Raw genomic sequence first — 17,672 nt, 5'->3', positions numbered from 1 at the left:
TAGCAGGCACTCAATTCAAGCTATGGCAGTAAATTAATTTAAAGAACAAATGAACTGAAGGAACAAATTAATGACAAGCTTTACAAAGTTCAAGTTTAAAAATAATGTGAATAAAGTTTTGTTTCATGCCAGTCTTTCCTGTAAAGATTTTTTAAAATATAAAATTCCCAAATACTTTACTAGCTCTGGGTGACAGAATTCTTTCAGGCAAACTAAAATATGAGAGCTGGGGCATAAAAGAGCATGCTTCATTCTCCAAATCTTTTTTCCATCCCATGATTAGCTGCTGCAGAAATGAGAATTGAGAGGAAATATGAGATTCCTCGATTTGTTTGGATAGCTACTGCATTCTCCCTGCTGTGTCCAATGGAGCAGACCTTTGCTATGGATAGGGAGTGCTCCTAGATAATGATGATGATGTCACTGCTGCATTGCTGTTGCTGCTGCTGCTGTAGCCTTGAAAGTTTCACTTGACTCATTACATATATGTATTAGCCCATTTTCACACTCTATAAAGAACTGTCCAAGATTGAGTAATTTATAAAGGAAAGAGGTTTAATTGACTCACAGTTTCTCATGTCTGGGGAGGCCTCAGTAAACTTACAATCATGATGGAAGGGGAAGCAGGGATGTTTTACATGGTAACGGGGTGGGGGGGGAGAGCCCCTTTATAAAACCATCAGATCTCATGAGAAGTCACTCACTAGCATGAGAACAGCCTGGGGAAAACTACCCCCATGATCCAATCACCTCCCACCAGGTCCCTCCCTCAACACATGGGGATTATGGGGATTACAATTCGAGATGAGATTTGTGTGGGGACACAGCAAAACCATATCAACATGTTTCTGCAGAATAGGTAAGTTCAGGCCCTGGGGAAACTGGTGCTCAAGCAGGGCCCTTCACTGGTCACACAGGGACTACAGCTGTCAGGAGAGAGAGAGAGAGAGAGAGAGAAAGAGAGAGAGAAAGGGAGGGAGGGAGGGAGGGAGAAAGAGACAGAAAAAGAAAGAAAGAAATAGAAAAGAAAGAAAGAAAGAAAGAAAGAAAGAAAGAAAGAAAGAAAGAAAGAAAGAAAGAAAGAAGAAAGGAAGGAAGGAAGGAAGGAAGGAAGGAAGGAAGGAAGAAAGAGAAAGAAAGAAAGGAAGAAAGAGAGAGAGAAACAGAGTTTGGAAATTATTCAGCAAGTGCTGGTAAATGCAGTCACACAGAATGACTGGTTCATCATCAAATCCTAATGAAATTACCTCCAAATATCTCAGTCCCTTTCAGCTTTTGTTACTGGAGCTGGACAAATCTGATTAGAGACAAATAATTTTAAGGGTGTTCTTAAAGGTAAGACTCCACTGTATCTTTTGTCCTATTTCCTGGCACTGGAAGAGAGGCCAGCTTTTTCTGGTCCTTGGAGAACTTAAGAAACAGCATATCTGCCATTTGGGCATTGGCTGAGCACCTCCATCCCTGACATTGCTTTCTAAGTGCTGTGGAACTGGGGACAATCTATGTGGTTTGAAAGGAGTTGACAAGCTGGGAGCCATTGTCCTTCTTTCCTCAAGAAGAGAGGAGGTCTCCTTATTCTACAGCTAGAAAGTCTCTTCACAGTGCAGATCCCCATTTTGCTTCTTTGTAAAATGGGGCTAGTAATGGTCATTACCTGCCAAGCTTGTGGTGAAGACTGAATAAAAACATGCGTGAAGCTCACTGCACAGGGCTTAACACATAGTAGGCCCTTGGTAAATAATAGCCATTATTATTCCCCTTGTGGGCTGTCTTCTCCCTGCTTTGACACAGGTGTCAGGAATAAGATTACAAATTATTTTACAGCCCTTCCTTTCAGTCTTTCCTGGATTTGTGAAGTAATGTTCAGCTGTTGCTATGGCTGGGCTGTGAAGAAAGCCTCTGTGAAATACAATGAGGCACACTGTGTCTGCTGTGAAGGCCTGGAACCCACATTGGAAGGAGAAATCCTATCATGAATGTCCTTCCCTGGGCATTGAGGGTCTGATAATTCCTGATATGGAATTGTCCCCACCCAAATCTCATCTTGAATTCCCACGTGTTGTGGGAGGGACCTGGTAGGAGGTAATTGAATCAGGCAGGCAGGTCTTTCCCGTGCTGTTTTCATGATAGCGAGTAAGTCTCATGAGATCTGATGGCTTTAGAAAGGGGAGTTTCCCTGCACAAGTGCTCTTCTCTTGTCTGCCACCATGTGAGATGTGCCTTTTATCTTCTGCAATGATTGTGAGGCCTTCCCAGCCAAGTGGAACTGTAAGTCCAATAAACCTCTTTCTTTTGTAAATTGTCCAGTCTCAGGTATGTCTTTCTCAGCAGCATGAAAACGGACTAATCCACTGCCCCTGGGAAAATCCCGTGGGAACAACTGCTGATGAAATAGGCTGTCCCACAAATCTCAGGCCCATCACCATCGTCCACGGCACTGGCCTTAAGTGACTCAAAGGAACCAATTCTGTCAAATGATCCTTCAAAATCAAAACCCATTTTTCTAGATTTATGCTACATTCATTCAGTGATACATTTGTGTAGCCATTAAATTATATTTATGATGATTTTTAACAACACAAGACTATTCTATGAATTCTATGTAGAGAGAGGGTTGCAGGAATGAAGTAGCAGCAATGACAACAAAAATAATAACAATAAAGTCATCAAGGAAACTAAAGTTCAAGGAGAGGAAAGAAATATGGCCCCTCACCAGAGGGCCTTGATCTCTCAGAGCTCAGAACATGTTCTGAGGCTCACATTATGTTAGTATCTTCTGCTTAAAGGACACATGACTTGCACATTTCTGGAGTTCTACTTTAAAAAAAATCATTTCACTTTCCTTTTATAATCAGGAAAAATAACTTTAACACTATTTCTTTAAAAATAGGAATTAATGAGACAGTCAAACTTACTGAAACATTTTTTTTTTGAAACAGAGTCTGACAGTGTTGCCCAGGCTGGAGTGCAGTGGCATGATCTCAGTTCACTGCAACCTCCGCCTCCCAGGTTCAAGGGTCATCTTCCCTAGTAAGTGGGATTACAGGTGCCCACCACCACACCCTACTAATTTTTGTATTTTAGTAGAGACAGGGTTTCACCATGTTGGCCAGGCTGGTCTTGAACTCCTGACCTCAAGTAATCTGCCTGCGTCAGCCTCCCAAGTTCCTGGGATTCACCACGCCCAGCCCTGTAACATTTTCATGTATATAATTTCACTTTTCTTCTGAACAGTCTGTAAAGCCAGAGAGGCACAGGGTTTCATTTTAAAGATAGAGGTGATGTGTGGAGGTGAAGATATTGTTCAAAATTATACAGAAAGTCAGGGGCAGAAGTCAGGACCCCCAGCCTGTCCTGGTCTGTCTCTCTTCGCCTGGACTGCTTTTCCTTGAAATGTCTCCATTGTCATATGTTCTCCCAATTCATTCAACAAACATATACAAAACATTTACAGCATCTCAGGCAATTCGAGAAGCCCTTGGAGAGACCCAGAGATGGAAATGACAATTGTGTCCCCCCAGGAATTTTCTTTCTGGTGGAGATGAGCATGAGAGATTGACAAAAGAAATGTCAATATAACATGAAAAGTGGCAGCCTGCACAACATGCTCTGGGTACTCGGAGGATGGAGTGACTAATTCCATGGCAGCAATGGTGGATGATCAGAAAAAGTTACAGAGAGGAGGTGACATTTAAATTGCAACTTGCTGTCTGGTATCGGAGTTAAGAGCCCAGGCTCCCAAGCTTGGCAGACCCTCAGAGAACTCTAGCCTTCACCACCTCCTACCTGTGTACTCTGACAGATTACTTATCTCCCCCTAAGCCTCCATTTATTCTTCGGGAAAATGGGGGTAATCATAAACTACCTTGTGGTAAGTTTTTTGAAGAATAAATGAGATAATGCAGGCAAAGCGTTTAGTAATAGCTCATTGTAAATTCAAGAAACTAAAGCTTTTATTATCAGTATCAGTGGTAATAATGCTACTCTCCTTTTCTTTCCTCTAAATTAAAACTATTTCCTGTGGTAGACAGGTAATGGAATGGTGTCCGTTGTAGGGAAAACAGCATTTGCAAAGTCACTGATATGTAGCAGCTTCTTACTTTTTGGAAAGTGGCAAGGAGATGGGGTTGGGGGAAGTAGACCGGTAGGAAGTTAGGCTGTAAGCACTAGGTTGGCGTTAGATTATAAGGAGACTTATTTGTAGGGGAAGGAATTTTTATGCTCTAGAATGGTAGTGGGATGCAACTAGAGATATAAAAACCAGGGAATGACATTGCTAGATGTGTGTCTTAGAGAGAGGCCCCAGGCAGCTGTGAGGGGGTGGAAAATGGTAAGAGAACATAGATGTTGAAGAACAGTGCAGGGGTCTATGTGGAAGAGACAAGGGATCCCGATCATGAAGTCTTTCAATTAAACTAAACAACACTTCCTGGATTTGGACATTACAAGATGAGGAAAGCTGCTCCTACTCTCAGGGAGTTTAACATATAGTGGGAAAAGGGGAAGATAATGAGAAAGAGCCACAAGAGAATACGTATTGGTCTGTTTTCACACTGCTATAAAGACATACCCGAGACTGGGTAATTTATAAAGAAAAGAGGTTTAATTTACTCACAGTTCCATGTGACTGGAGGGAGGCCTCAGGAAACTTACAATCATGGCAGAAGGCGAAGGAAAAGCGAGGACCTTCTTCACATGGCAGCCGGAGAGAGAGCGCAGTGAGGAGCGAAGGAGGAAGAGCCTCTTATAAAACCATCAGATCTCATGAGATCTCTCTCGCTATCACGAGAACAGCCTGGGGGAAACTGGCCCCATGATCCAAATACCTCTCACCAGGTCTCTCCGTCAAAATCTGGGGAATTACAACTCAAGATGACATTTGGGTGGGGACACAAAGCCTAACCATATCAGAATACAAGAACAGCATTTGGATGGGTTCAAAAGGAGGCAATGTGACATCCAGGTGGGGTGAATCAGAAAAGGACACCTGCTTATTGTCAGAAGCTGCCCACCAGCCCTTGAGCTCTTTGGTACTAGGCTGGTGTCTGCACTGCATTTTCCGCTCAGTATCCTTAGCACCTTGCCTGGCAGAGATAAGGGGCTTGATGACTGTTTACTGAAAAAAGTGATTACTGACTGAGGTTCATCTGAGATTTTTGGAGCCAAGGGTGCATATTAGTGGAGATGAGGTAGAGTTTCAATCCTTGAAACCCACTCCAGGTCAGCAGCCTGAGTTGATGAGTGCTGATGTTTTGTGTTGCTTTGATTTTGTTCCCTTTGATCCCTGACTCTCAACTACTGAAGGTATATTGTTTTTGATTTTAAAACAAAAAAGTACACCAAAGGCAATGACACCAGCAAGTAACTTCTCATCACCTCCATCACCCATCTGTGATTTCTGTTTGTGGAATTGAATTTCATCGGGCTTAGTGTGCTCAGTGGAAAAACTGTGAATCACTCTCAAGTTCAGCAATTAACATGACTCAGCCCTTGGTTCATGAGCAAGAAGGCTTTTCTGTCAGCATAACCAGGGTATCATAGCACCGTGTCTGCTACCTGGGAAACCAAGATGAAGCACCGAGTAGAGGTCACCATGTTTAACTTATGATTTAAGAAATAAAGGTTTTTGTCAGGAGCAAACATACAGGTTTCATTTGAGTAAAATCTAATATAGTATACTTACGGATTCTAAGAATTTGTGAAAGCCATTTATGATAATAAAACTCTAATTTGCTTCCAAGCAAATCATCCTTTGGTGTGATTTTACTGCCTTTTCACTTCAGTTCTGCTTTGAGCCAAGGCAAAATGCTTTGCCCAAAATGTTCCTTTAGTTAGACCTTGTCTCTTTTAAATTGCATTTTCTCTGGAATGGACTAGGTCACATGTAATAAATTCTGGCATTTTATTAGAAATATCACAGGGAAAATAGTTAACAATCTGCTTTAATTTCAAAAGTCATTTACTCTTTGATATGGTAAGGCAGTATCTAGGCAAAATGTGCAGAATGCATTGGGATTTAATTATGATGACAATGTATTCTGAAACAATGTTAAACTGGACCATCAATATTCAGGACAAAGATCTTGGCAGGGGGAAGGGTACTGGGAACAAACATTAGTGTCTTTTTATTCCTGGGTCCTGAATGCCATGTAGACCTCAAGAGAGTTAGAAGCCTTGGGCACATTACCAGTGGCAGATCCTAATTTCTGTAAAGATCTGAGACTAGGGCATGATGGTGAGAAGGTGGAAAAATTGCTGTTTCTATTCCTCAGGGACTTAAGTTTCTCTTTGGGGAAGACTGGTTATTGGATCTGAGAACAAAACTAAAGAAAAAAAAGCACACATATATAAACCAAAACCACAATAATAGGTCATTTAATTCTAGGAATTAAATAATCCATCAATCATTTTGGGAGTATACTATGAAATAACTTGAATGCAGATATGTATAGATTTATACCATATATCATTCGGGACTGTACCCACTATGGTACCATCCTAATATGAGGACTGAAGGACCAGGGATAAACTGGGGATTAATTTTTAGTGTATTCCCACTGAATCCAGTGTACTCATTAATTTATTTCTGCAACGAGTATTTAAACCCCATTATGGTACATGATGGAGATACAAAGGCAAGCAAGAACAAGCAAGAGTCCTTCCTTAGGGAGACTACAGTCTAGATAGATATCTTGATCAAAGAATGACACAGATATATGATGTACAAGGACAACTGTGCTAAGGACTTTGATGGTAAGGTTCCTTGTGCCAGCAAATGTCTAAGAAGGGTATTTGGCATGGTCTGGGCTGAGTTGGTGGTAGTCATGGGAGGCATGACCTGGGAAACTCCAACAGAGCTGCAGGCTGGGCAAGGAGGGTGGTGTAAGTGGAGAGTATTGCAAGCAGGAGGAATGGGAGCCTTTAGGGACTGAAGGCATGGTGGGTCCAAGAAAGCCAAGAAGGCTGGCTGAGACTGGAGGACAAACACCAGAAGGGCCTGTGGTGGGAGCGTACAGGAGAGGCAGGGCAGGATGTGCAGGGCTTCGGACCACAGCAGCAGACCTGGTCTTACTTCCTAAATATATCGGGAAGCCACTGAACGCTAAGTCAGAGTGTAACGTTATTGCCATCCAAATTTTGCAATGATTGCTTTCGCTGCTATGTGGAGAAGATATTTGAGAAGTAAGAGAGGGGCCAGGAGTGGTATCATGTACCTGTAATCCCAGCACTTTGGGAGGTTGAGGCAGAAGGATTACTTGAGCCAGGAGTTTGAGACCAGCTTGGACAACATAGCAAGACTCAGTCTTTAAAGAAAATAATTGTTTTTTAAAAACATAAGGGGGTTGTGGTGGTAAGCACCTGTAATCCCAGTTACTGGGGAGGCTGAGGTAAAAGGATTGCTTGAGCCTGGGAGTCTGAGGCTGCAGTGAGCTAGGATAGTGCCACTGCACTTCAGTCTGGGTGACAGAGTGAGACCGTGTTTCAAAATATATTAAAAAAAAAAATAAGTGTAAGGGAAGATATTGCATGTGGGGATACCTATTGGGGAGGTTCCTGCAGAGGCCAGTTGAGAAATGAAGTGGGTTTAGAACAGGATGCCCACAGTGAAGAGGCACGCCGACCTGAGAACTTGGCTTAGTTTGGCAATGAGAGGACCAAACTCTGTGTTGCCAACGGATGCATCCCTGCTCTTTATGGGCTGAGAGTTCTGTAGGAGGCAGAGAGAAATTAGACATTTGCAAAACCTCAGGAGTAGGGGTGGTATAATATGGTCCATAGAAATTTAGGCTGTAAATTGGTGAAAAGAAGATGGGGAGGAAGTTGAGGTGAAGGTACTAAAAAATGGGATTATGTTCATTAAAGCAGTCAAACGTGGTTTGCGCCGAATGCCGACAGTGTTGGATTGGGATTTGTCCCCCGCACTTTTTCTTGCAAGCAATGCTTGATGGGCGTAGTGATCATAAAACATCTTTGTTTCTTGGCATTTATAAAAAGAAATACATTTTTAGCATACAGCAAGTTGCCTTGAGCAGCTTAAAATGAGAGCCTTTTCAAGTGAAGGTTATATTGAGGATTCAGCTCAGCTAATGAAGGTAAGAACGGGTTTCAAGTCTAGCCTCATGCTTCCTGGAATGGCCCCGGCCCCTCACACATTCCACCCACCAACCACATTGCTCCCAACACCTACTTCCCCACAGGATTGCTATAAGCCCTTGGTCAAATCATTTAGCCTTCCTTAATTGACTCATGCTTAAAATGGAAGGGACATGGCTCTTAAAGTCTCTTTCACCTCTAGGATATTTGATTCCACGCAACAGGAATCTTTCATTCCCAGAGTGCTGTGCTGTATTTTATGTGCCCATATGTTCTTTTGAATCATGGATGACTTTATTACTTAACATTACTTAACATTCATTGTCATGGTTTCTGATGGATCCTTCTTTTTTTTTTTTTTGGGACAGACTCTTGCTCTGTCACCTAGGTTGGAGTGCAGTGGCATGATCACAGCTCACTCCAGGCCTCCCTGTCTTGGGTTTAGCTATCCTCCTGCCTCAGCCTCCTGAGTGATGGGGACCAGAGGTGCAAGCCACCACCCTTGGCTAATTTTTTAATTGCTTTAGAGATGGGGTCTCACTACGTTGCCCAGCTCAAACTCCTGAGCTCAAGCAGTCCTCCCACCTTGGCTTCCCAAAGTGTTGGTATTACAGGTATGAGCCATCGTGCCCACAGGAAGTGTTCTTCCCTTGTCCCAAGAAAAACCTGTTTCTGAAAACCACTGCAGCTTCACGGAGTTACTTTCCTTTCTGTCTCCCAATTGACTTCAATCCACAAATGACTGAATATGCATTTATTGAGGGCCTGGCCCAATGTGTACCCTACATTGTGCTCTTGGCTGTCACTCAGTTCATTGTCAAGGCACTCTTGGGAGGCAGGGGGTATATCAGAGGAATCAGAGGCTCACAGAGGCTAAGTAACTTGCTCAAGGTTATGCAGCAAAAAGAAGGTAGCACAACGCTGTCAAACCCGAGATTTCTGATTCTATGTCCAGGGTTTGTGTTTGTTGTTATTTCTCTAAATTGGGGTTTCCCAAAATGGGAGACTCACTCTCCAGGTGTAAACCCAAGCTGGTTTTAAATGGTTCGTGGAGAAGGCAGGAAAAAGAATACTGAATCACATGACAGGAAAGTTGTTTTCTTTTCAGTTTTCTCAAACATCCTGATTAGTCAAGTAGAAAATGGGCTTGGTGTAAATGCGGCTTTAGTATGTGTTGAATATTTGCTAATATCCCCTCTTAACAGAGAGCTGGTCTCAGGCTTAGCAGCCTCAATAGCAACAAGGTTTAGCAAGAATTTAATAAGATATATTTTTATTTCATCTTCTATTTTTGGAACATGATATTGTTTTTCTTCACATTGGTGATATAAATTTGACTTTTAAGGAAAAAAATTAAAGGGGAAATAATTAAAGAAAAGTACTGAATAAATTAGAGTTCAGGTATCTGAGCATAATGATACAGGTCATGCATGTGCATCCCTGGGAATGAGGCTGGGAGCAGCTCTCCATTGATTCATGCTGCCTCCCTCGCTCACAGGATACACGGGGCTTCATGTGATCATCATGACACTAAGTTCTGAATCTGCTCTTTATTTATTTCCCTTAGAAATATATAGAAGCAATTATAACGAAAGCCATACTTGCCCTTAGGACCACTGAGATGTGCTTCTTAAGCATACATTTTGTAGCCGAAATCAACCCAAGCTAGTAATGGAGTCTTAAAACCTAGAAAAAATATGTAAGTTTATTGCAAAAGATAATATCCCATTTAAAACAGTTTAGAAATTTACAAAACCTTACATCAGTACATCGTCTTTAAGAAGGTACTCTATAGATGAGCTGGTATTAAGTTCCAAGGATAGTGAGCACGCATTTATGCATTGTTTTTTAAACTACAGAGAAAGCAGCTACATAAACTCCTGCAATTTAAGTTGATGTATTGGTCTTTTTCCTTTCAATTTTATAAAAGTAATTTTTGCTAAATTAATACCTCTCCAGAAAACCAGATCACATCAAGTACAGCATTTCTGTAGAATATCATGGTAGATGTTACATAATATTTTACAAAGAAGCAGTGATTTTCACATGAACAAGTGAGTATGCAGTTTTAGTATATGTATGTATGGTGTTTTAAACATAGAGACAATCATTTTTGTTCATCAGGAAAATGTTTATGGAATCCTGTTTCCTCATAATGATTTTAAGTATCAATTTTTCAGAAGATAACTCCTTCCCAGTTCCAGCTCAGTGGCCCAAGCAATGTGGTGTTGTGCTTTAGTGTAGAATCAGTATAGCCTTGTTTGGCTGTGTTTCTAGAAATATCAACATTTCTTCTCTCTCTCTCTCTCTCTTTTTTTTTTTTTTTTTTTTTTTTGTTGTTGTTGTTTGTTGGGGAAGTGCACAAAATGTCAACATTTTCTAGTCCCAGTTTTATTTAATTCCGTTAAGGGTTCATGTGAGGGCCCCAACTGGAAACATATCTATGACCACATGAGCTTATTAATTTTGTGTGAGGTACCTCAAACATCTCTTTATCTTGCCAGGCTAACTTTGGCCAGTAATCCAGCTCAGCTCTGAGTCACTCAGCTCACGTAATGCGGAACGTGCTAAGAGTTTATAAAGTAGGAAAGCATATGTTCTTATCTCTATTCAAGAATGGACAAACAGGCCCTGGAAATTTAAGCCATTTGCCAAAGGCTAGTGGGATAGACTGCTTGGTTGCCTGGGTCTCTTAATTCTAGGAACAGGGTTTTTACATTCTAGCATGATGCCCGAGAATGTAAATTCATATGAAATTCGTGTAAGCAAAGCAAATTAAGATGGAAGCTCTACTACAAGATAAAATTACGTAAGAGATCCCAAATGATTTCACTTTATTGGATTATCCTCTATTCTGTTCTTTTCCATTGCTGGGGCCAACTGAGAGTCGATTGTATGGATACAGGAAAAAAAAAAATCTGTGGCTTTTAGATAGTGGTAGCATATCTTACTGAAATGTGGCTTCTTAAGTATGACAAGTGTATTTATCTTAATTCTAACATGACGTTATATATTCCGGTCTCATTCTGTGGGCTTAAACATTACACTAGAAACAGAACAAGAACATCTTGAATGACATTCCAAGACTTAAATAGTGCAAGCTGATATTCCTTGCCAAATTTCCCTTTCATTCTCACTGAAATAGCTTTGTGCACTGCATTGCTATGACAGGGGAAGGTGAAACCATCAGTGGTTTGCTCAATTAGGCTCCATTTACAGTGGGGTAGGTACATCCCACAAACACACAGGACGCTGTGCTCTACAAAGATTCTAGTTTAGACACTGGATCTTCAGCCAAGGGGATTACAAAATACCTTCTTCGTTTAATGTATGTTTAGTTTCAGGATCCCTTTCTAGCAATGTCAATCTAACCACATGCTGATGGAGAATTTAATTCAACCAGAAGGTATCTGAGCCTTTCCATCCTACCCCTCATCCCCAAGAGTATGTAGCAATTACTTAATTATATTACTTTAGTCGTTTGTTCAGCCATGCAAGCTTGACTGGGTCCACATGTATGCAGGTCTTGTCAAAAGAATGAGCCAGACCTTGAAGAACTGAGACTTTGGGATAGAAAGGTATTTAAAACTAAAATAGAAAAAACTATATCCTCATCCCCAGTCCCACTACTTTTTCAATCAGGTGACCATTGCCTGGTCACCAGGAAGGGAGACTGTGTTGATTAATATATGTTTGAACCTTTCTACATGGCTGTTTCTGGGATGAAGGGATGAGAAACAGTGTTGTGTTTTATCTTAGCCATATCTATGTTACTCTTAAGATGTAACTGATGGACAGGTTGCTGGACCTCATGATTTTAAATGTTGCAGGTAAGTTAACTATGGAGTCTTAAAGTTCACACCAAAAACAGACTCCACCCAATTGCCAGGTGGTCTCAGGCCCCAGGCAGAGAAGAAGCATGATGGTTTAGGGTGGGCCCTGGAACAGCTACAACTGCTGAAATCCTCTTTGAATTACAATTGTCCAGCACAGCGACACCAACAAGTTTATACCCTGGGGTGGCCTGACTCTGCCACAGGCAGAAAGGTGCATGCACCATGAGATGACAGAGCCTTAATTTGGGATCAAGGGGATCAATTAGAAAGGAAAACAACCCAACATACCAGGGTGAACCTGCATTTTATGCCCTGCCCACTTCCCTTGTGCTTATTATATATGCTGATAGCTTACAAAACTGCCAGTTTATCTCATTTTTTTCTATGGTACCTGCGTATAACCTATAACATCCCTCTATCTTCCGGCTCTGCACAACACTATTTTTTTCTTTTGGGTTGATGAACCCGGGATGGAAAGGAAGTGCTTAGCATCGTGGAGGTGTTGGAAGGTATAGTGTGGGGTTTTGCTCGTGGTGGGAATCTGGACTTGCAACTCAGCCTGAGTTCTGGCTGAACGTGACAGGGAACTTGGCAAGTGTTCACCCTAGTGTCCGTGAAGCCCTCAGCAAGCAGTGGCACGCACTCAGGTAAGGATGGTGGTCAGGTGTCCAGCAGCGGCTACATCAGCTCCAAGGCTCTTCTGTTTCACAGGCTGAAGAGCTCACAGCCCAGGGCCTTTGCAAAGAAGCAGGGCAGACCTTAAGTGCAGTGGATTTCCCATCTCAGGGAAGTACGTGGAGATGGAGGGCTGGGGGATGGTCCCAACCAGCTCAGATCCACCAGAAGCATTTCTTTTTCACCTTCTTGGTTTTCCGCCTTAAGTCCTGCTTTTCCGGGGCTGGGGGTTCTGCTGGGGACTTTGGTGGGGGCGATGCCTCCTCAACTGGCTCTGCTTCCTCCAGACTCTGCAAAACTTCATGGAACCTGCCTTCCTGCTGCCGAAAATCATACTCTACACTGAAAAACACAGAGAGGAAGGAAGGAAAGTAAATTCGAATCAGCACAGACTGATTTAGCATCACTCAGCCCCAACTAACATGGAAGAACAAGAGCTTTGGGATCAAATCCTAGATCCTTAGGTACCTACTGGCTGTTTGACCTTGGAAAAGTGATACCACCTCTCTGAACCTCTAGTTCTTCATTGATTGAATTGGCACCTGTAATGCCTTCCTCACAGGGATGTTATTGAGGGTCAGTGAGACCTGATGGCAAGTGTTCTGTAAATATTGGCTCCAGTCTCTCTCTTAATCATTAATGGGTTTTTTTTTGCATGTGTTATGCATGAAAACTGTCTCATTATTAAAAAATTGAGATAATACAGAGGAACAGACAAGGAAACTGACAGCTCAGTTTCATCGTCTGTAAAATGGAGGTAATATGAGCACCTATCTCAAAGGCTTTCTTTGGAATTAATGTGTGTAAACTGAGATCATATAAACAAAGTGCTCAGAGTAGGCCTGGTGTGCACTAAGTCCTCCGTATGTGTTAGCTTCTGTTACCGCTATCATCATCATTATTAACATAATTTCTACCAATAGATTATGCCTTGCTCTTTGAATTGCATCTCAACTTAAAGATATATCTTGGAGAGCTTTACATGTAAGACTGCCTTGTAGTATTCCTCAATATGATGTATTTAAATATTCCTCTACTGATGGATGGACACTCCCATGCTCTTTTCCGTTGTTGCTGCTGTTGTTGGCTATTTTACTTGTGTGTTTTGGTGTCATTAACATACGGACTCCATTGTCCTGTGCTGATTATCACAAACACCATGGAGGTGAAAATGAATTTGTCGCAGACCAGGGGTCCTTGAGGTCAGGGGACGTGGGTGTTGAGCAGAAGCCTGGCCAGTGGGGAGTGGGTGCTGATGCTGTCTGTGACCTCTGCATGTCTGGGAGTCAGGCCAGCAGGCCTCAGAGGCTCTCAGCCTGCTTCCTCACTCTGGCTAACCCTCCCCAGAACCCAGAGAGCCGGGGCAGGAAAAACAAATCCTCTTAGACAACCCTGTGGGCTGAGCACAGGTTCCCTCTATCCTTGATTGTCCACTTTCCTCCATGAGGAGGATTTACTTACAGAGGAATTTTCAGTGCCAAGAGGCTTATAAGAAAGCTCTTAAGCTTTTCGATGTGTTTGTTACCTGGTTTCATACCAGGGGTCTCAGAAGGCCCAAGGATGAGGAGCCAGTGTGGGAGTGTGGAAACTGGAGGAAACGTGGTCATGAAAACAGTGTATTCTCCTTGTGTAGCCAGGAGGAAAATGAAATGTTGCATCTGGTAGACCAAAGACCCCATGTTGGTTTACAATGTGGCATGACTGGCCAATGACTTTATACCCAGCAAGGGCTGAAAAACAGCTGTCATTAAAGGGACATCTGCCCTTGTTACCTATCCCCATGTCACCTCCCAGGGCCGGGAATCCAAGTTTGTGCTGCTGCAAAGGCATGTTGCCGTTGCCATGCATGACGGATGAAGCCCCAAAGGATGCCTTGTCCCTGAGCATTCTGAGATGGAATCTGAGATGGAAGAGGCAGGGCTGAAGAGTCAGAGGGGTGAGGGGGCCCGTTTTATAGCCAGACTAACAGGGTGTTGGTTCTTAGGGGGCGCTGGGAAAGGGTATCTGATTGTTTCGTTTCTGTATTTTTCCTCCAGACTTTCTTCTCCTCCACTTACATCCCTTCTCTTTCTGTTCTCACTTGCCCTCTCTATGGGAACATAATCCTGGCTGGATGACCTATAGGCCGTTATTATGTTAAATTAGAATTATGTATTATGGATGAAACATAGGCTGTGTTTTTTAAAGCAAAGCTCTACAGTTTCACTGTGAGATCTTGGAGAAGTCATTTCCCACTTCCAGGTTGTTGTGTCCTCATCTGCAAAATGAGTAGTGCCTACGCAAATGATCTCAGTGAAGCTTAAATGCTATGTGCATATACAACATGCAGCACAGAGTAGGCACCAAGTATTCAGCCAGTCACTCAACAAACATTTATTGAGCATCTTCTTTGTGGCAGGCCCTGTTCTGGCTCCTGAGGAAGGAATGGTAGACAGACAATCTCCCTAGCCTCCTGGCACTGCCAATCCAGTGACTCTGTGTCCTCAGTGCTGGCATCAGTAGCTGTTAGAGACCTTCTCGCCAAAGCCCAGAATTTGCCAGGCCAGTGGGCAGAGGCATCTGCAGACTCACATACTGACTCTTTATTTCAGGAGTCTCTATTTCAGGAAAAACTCTCAAACCATGTTTTTCCTCTGCTCTCACACAACAATCATCAACACAGAAGAAGCCTTCTATGACCAAATGCGTGGGAGTTTCTCCCCACTACCAAGCAGTGGCCACCAGTTGGTGTCTTCCAATTCAGTTCCAGCACTATCTACCCAGGGATAGCATCAGATTCCACAGACTGGGGGCTCACTCCCACAACACTTCCCCCTTGTTCCCCCCACTTACAAGTCCGGACCCTTGGAACTCCTGACCAACTAGCTTCAAGTTGGGGTTCCCAAAACCCATTCTTTGGGCTTGATTAATTTGCTGGAGTGGCTCACAGAACTCAGGGAAATACTCGCTTACGTTTACTGGTATATCGTAAAGGATATTGCAAAGGATACAGATGAAGGGATGCGTGGGGCAAAGTGTAGGGGCTTCAGCTCCCCTGTGTAGCACTCCTTCCTCCGGGGTATGGGCAGAACCCACTCTGGAATCAGTCTCTTGATCCACAATCAGATAAGAGTCCTGCCTTAGGCAGGTGACAGGAGGACAGGAGAAGGTCAGAGAGAGACTCTGCTTCCTGAGGCCTAACTCACCCAACATGATAACAAAAGATTGTAACAAGGGCTATGAGAGTTATAAGCCAGGAACCATGGGTGAAAACCTATCTGTCTGTCTATCTGTCTGTCTATCTATCTATCTATCTATCTATCTATCTATCTATCTATCAATCATCTATCTAATCTATCATCTATTATCTATGTATCATTATCTATCTATTATCTGTCATCTATCATTATCCATCTATCATCTGTCATTGTCTGTCTGTCTATCTATCTATCTATCTATCTATCTATCTATCTATCTATCTATCTATGTCTAGCATCTATTTGTCTCTATCTATTCATTCCCCCACACAGATAGCTCACACACATACACACATATATAATCATAACATCACAGTCTCCTATTTCCAGGAGGCATCACGTGGTACTGCACCCCTGTTTGTCTGGGGTAGGGTAGAGTGGGTTTCTGTCTGTACCACCTGAACCTCATTCATCCTAGTGGAAACTGAAGGAGATGGATTGAGAGCCTAGGCAACCCCTGCATTTCAGCAAGGAAGGACTTTAAAATGGTGAGTTGCAAGCTCTGATTCTCACCCCTCTAGCACTGGGAACACACATAGTTCACAGATAGGGAGCATCTATATTCACAATGCTCCTAGCTCCTGAAATAGCCCTGCCCTCCCTACTGTGGCAGAAAAACAATCTTCATCATAGAGTACCAGATGGGGCCAAAGAGAGTGGGCGCCCCCTCTAGGATTTTAGGAGTCTAAGATTTTCTTGTACAAAACATTCCATCCATCATCAGTCCATCTTGCTCTGGGCCTGACGCTGTACCAGGTTCCAGGAACACAATAGTAAGTTAGACAGATGTGGATACTCTCCCCAGTGTGTTTGAGGTAGGTGATTAAATAACAATTGCTTTCAAAATATACTTCTTATTTCTCTCAACTACTCCTACTTTCCAGTTCTTCATCCATATGCTTCTACCAAATTATATGAACACACACATGCACCAGCTGCCTTCCTCTCCTTATATGTGAAGTGTCTCTGACTTTGTAATTCAAACAAACAAACAATGACAACAAATCAGCTGAATTTGACAAGATTTACAAGTGTCCTAATACCTGTTTAAGAAAAATAAGTTGGGCACAGTGGCTCATGCCTGTAATCCCAACACCTTGGAAGGCCCAGGTGGGAGGATTGCTTGAGGTCAGGAGTTTGAGGCCAGCCTGGGCAACACAGCGAGACCCCATCTCTATAAAAAATAAAAAATTAGCCATGTGTGGTGGTGTGCAGCTGTGGTCCCAGCTACTTGGGAGGCTGAGGTGAGAGGATCACTTGAGCCCAGGAAATTGTGGCTGCAATTAGCTATGAGTGCACCACTGCACTCCAGCCTGGGTAACAGAGTGAGTCCCCATCTCAAAAAGAAAATGATATTAATGCTCTGGATGATTCCAGAATGTGTATAGAACTAGCAGGCCTGGGTCGAAAAGACCAGGAGATGGAACGGAAACTTTGTCTCACCGTCACAACTTGACGCCCAGCCCAATATAGAGGATGGAGTGAGGGCCCCAGCGTTGAACACTCTTGGGTTTGAATGGAGGCTGCAGCACTTCCTGGCTGGGTGACCCTGGGCAAGTTTCTTCTCTTCACACGGCTCAGTTGAACTTGGGAGTTACACTAGCTACCTCCCTGGCTGGCTGTGCAAATGGGACGCAATAACAGGTGAAATCACTGCACACACAACACCGTCTCGGCCTACTCCACTCTTCCTCACTAGGTCCTCTGCCTTCCCATCTCAGCTCCTTGCATCAGCCTTCAGCTCTTCAGTAGCTGCACACCTTACCAGCAGCATCACTCCTCACCCCTCCCCACCATCTACATTCAGGGAAGAATACACTCTTTGTGTTTC

At 43.0% G+C, this 17,672-nt stretch overlaps 2 protein-coding genes across 5 annotated transcripts in view; one reads left to right on the top strand and one right to left on the bottom strand.

The window, feature by feature from the left end:
* DOCK2 (dedicator of cytokinesis 2) overlaps positions 1-17,672 on the top strand; it is a 433,393-nt gene that overhangs the window by 201,772 nt on the left and 213,949 nt on the right. The gene's annotated exons all lie outside the window — the stretch shown is intronic.
* The window catches only part of INSYN2B (inhibitory synaptic factor family member 2B), a 121,999-nt gene continuing 113,494 nt past the window's right edge, over positions 9,168-17,672 (bottom strand). For both annotated transcript variants that reach the window (XM_008015266.3, XM_073010529.1), the window contains exon 4: positions 9,168-12,947. In XM_008015266.3, the coding sequence (XP_008013457.2) occupies positions 12,761-12,947 (187 nt within the window). In that variant the 3' untranslated portion in view covers positions 9,168-12,760. The remainder of the gene's footprint in view (positions 12,948-17,672) is intronic.

This window comes from Chlorocebus sabaeus, chromosome 23 (genome assembly GCF_047675955.1).
Source record: "Chlorocebus sabaeus isolate Y175 chromosome 23, mChlSab1.0.hap1, whole genome shotgun sequence".
NCBI classification, from domain to species: domain Eukaryota; kingdom Metazoa; phylum Chordata; class Mammalia; order Primates; family Cercopithecidae; genus Chlorocebus; species Chlorocebus sabaeus.
This window is presented reverse-complemented; position numbering and strand designations above follow the sequence as displayed.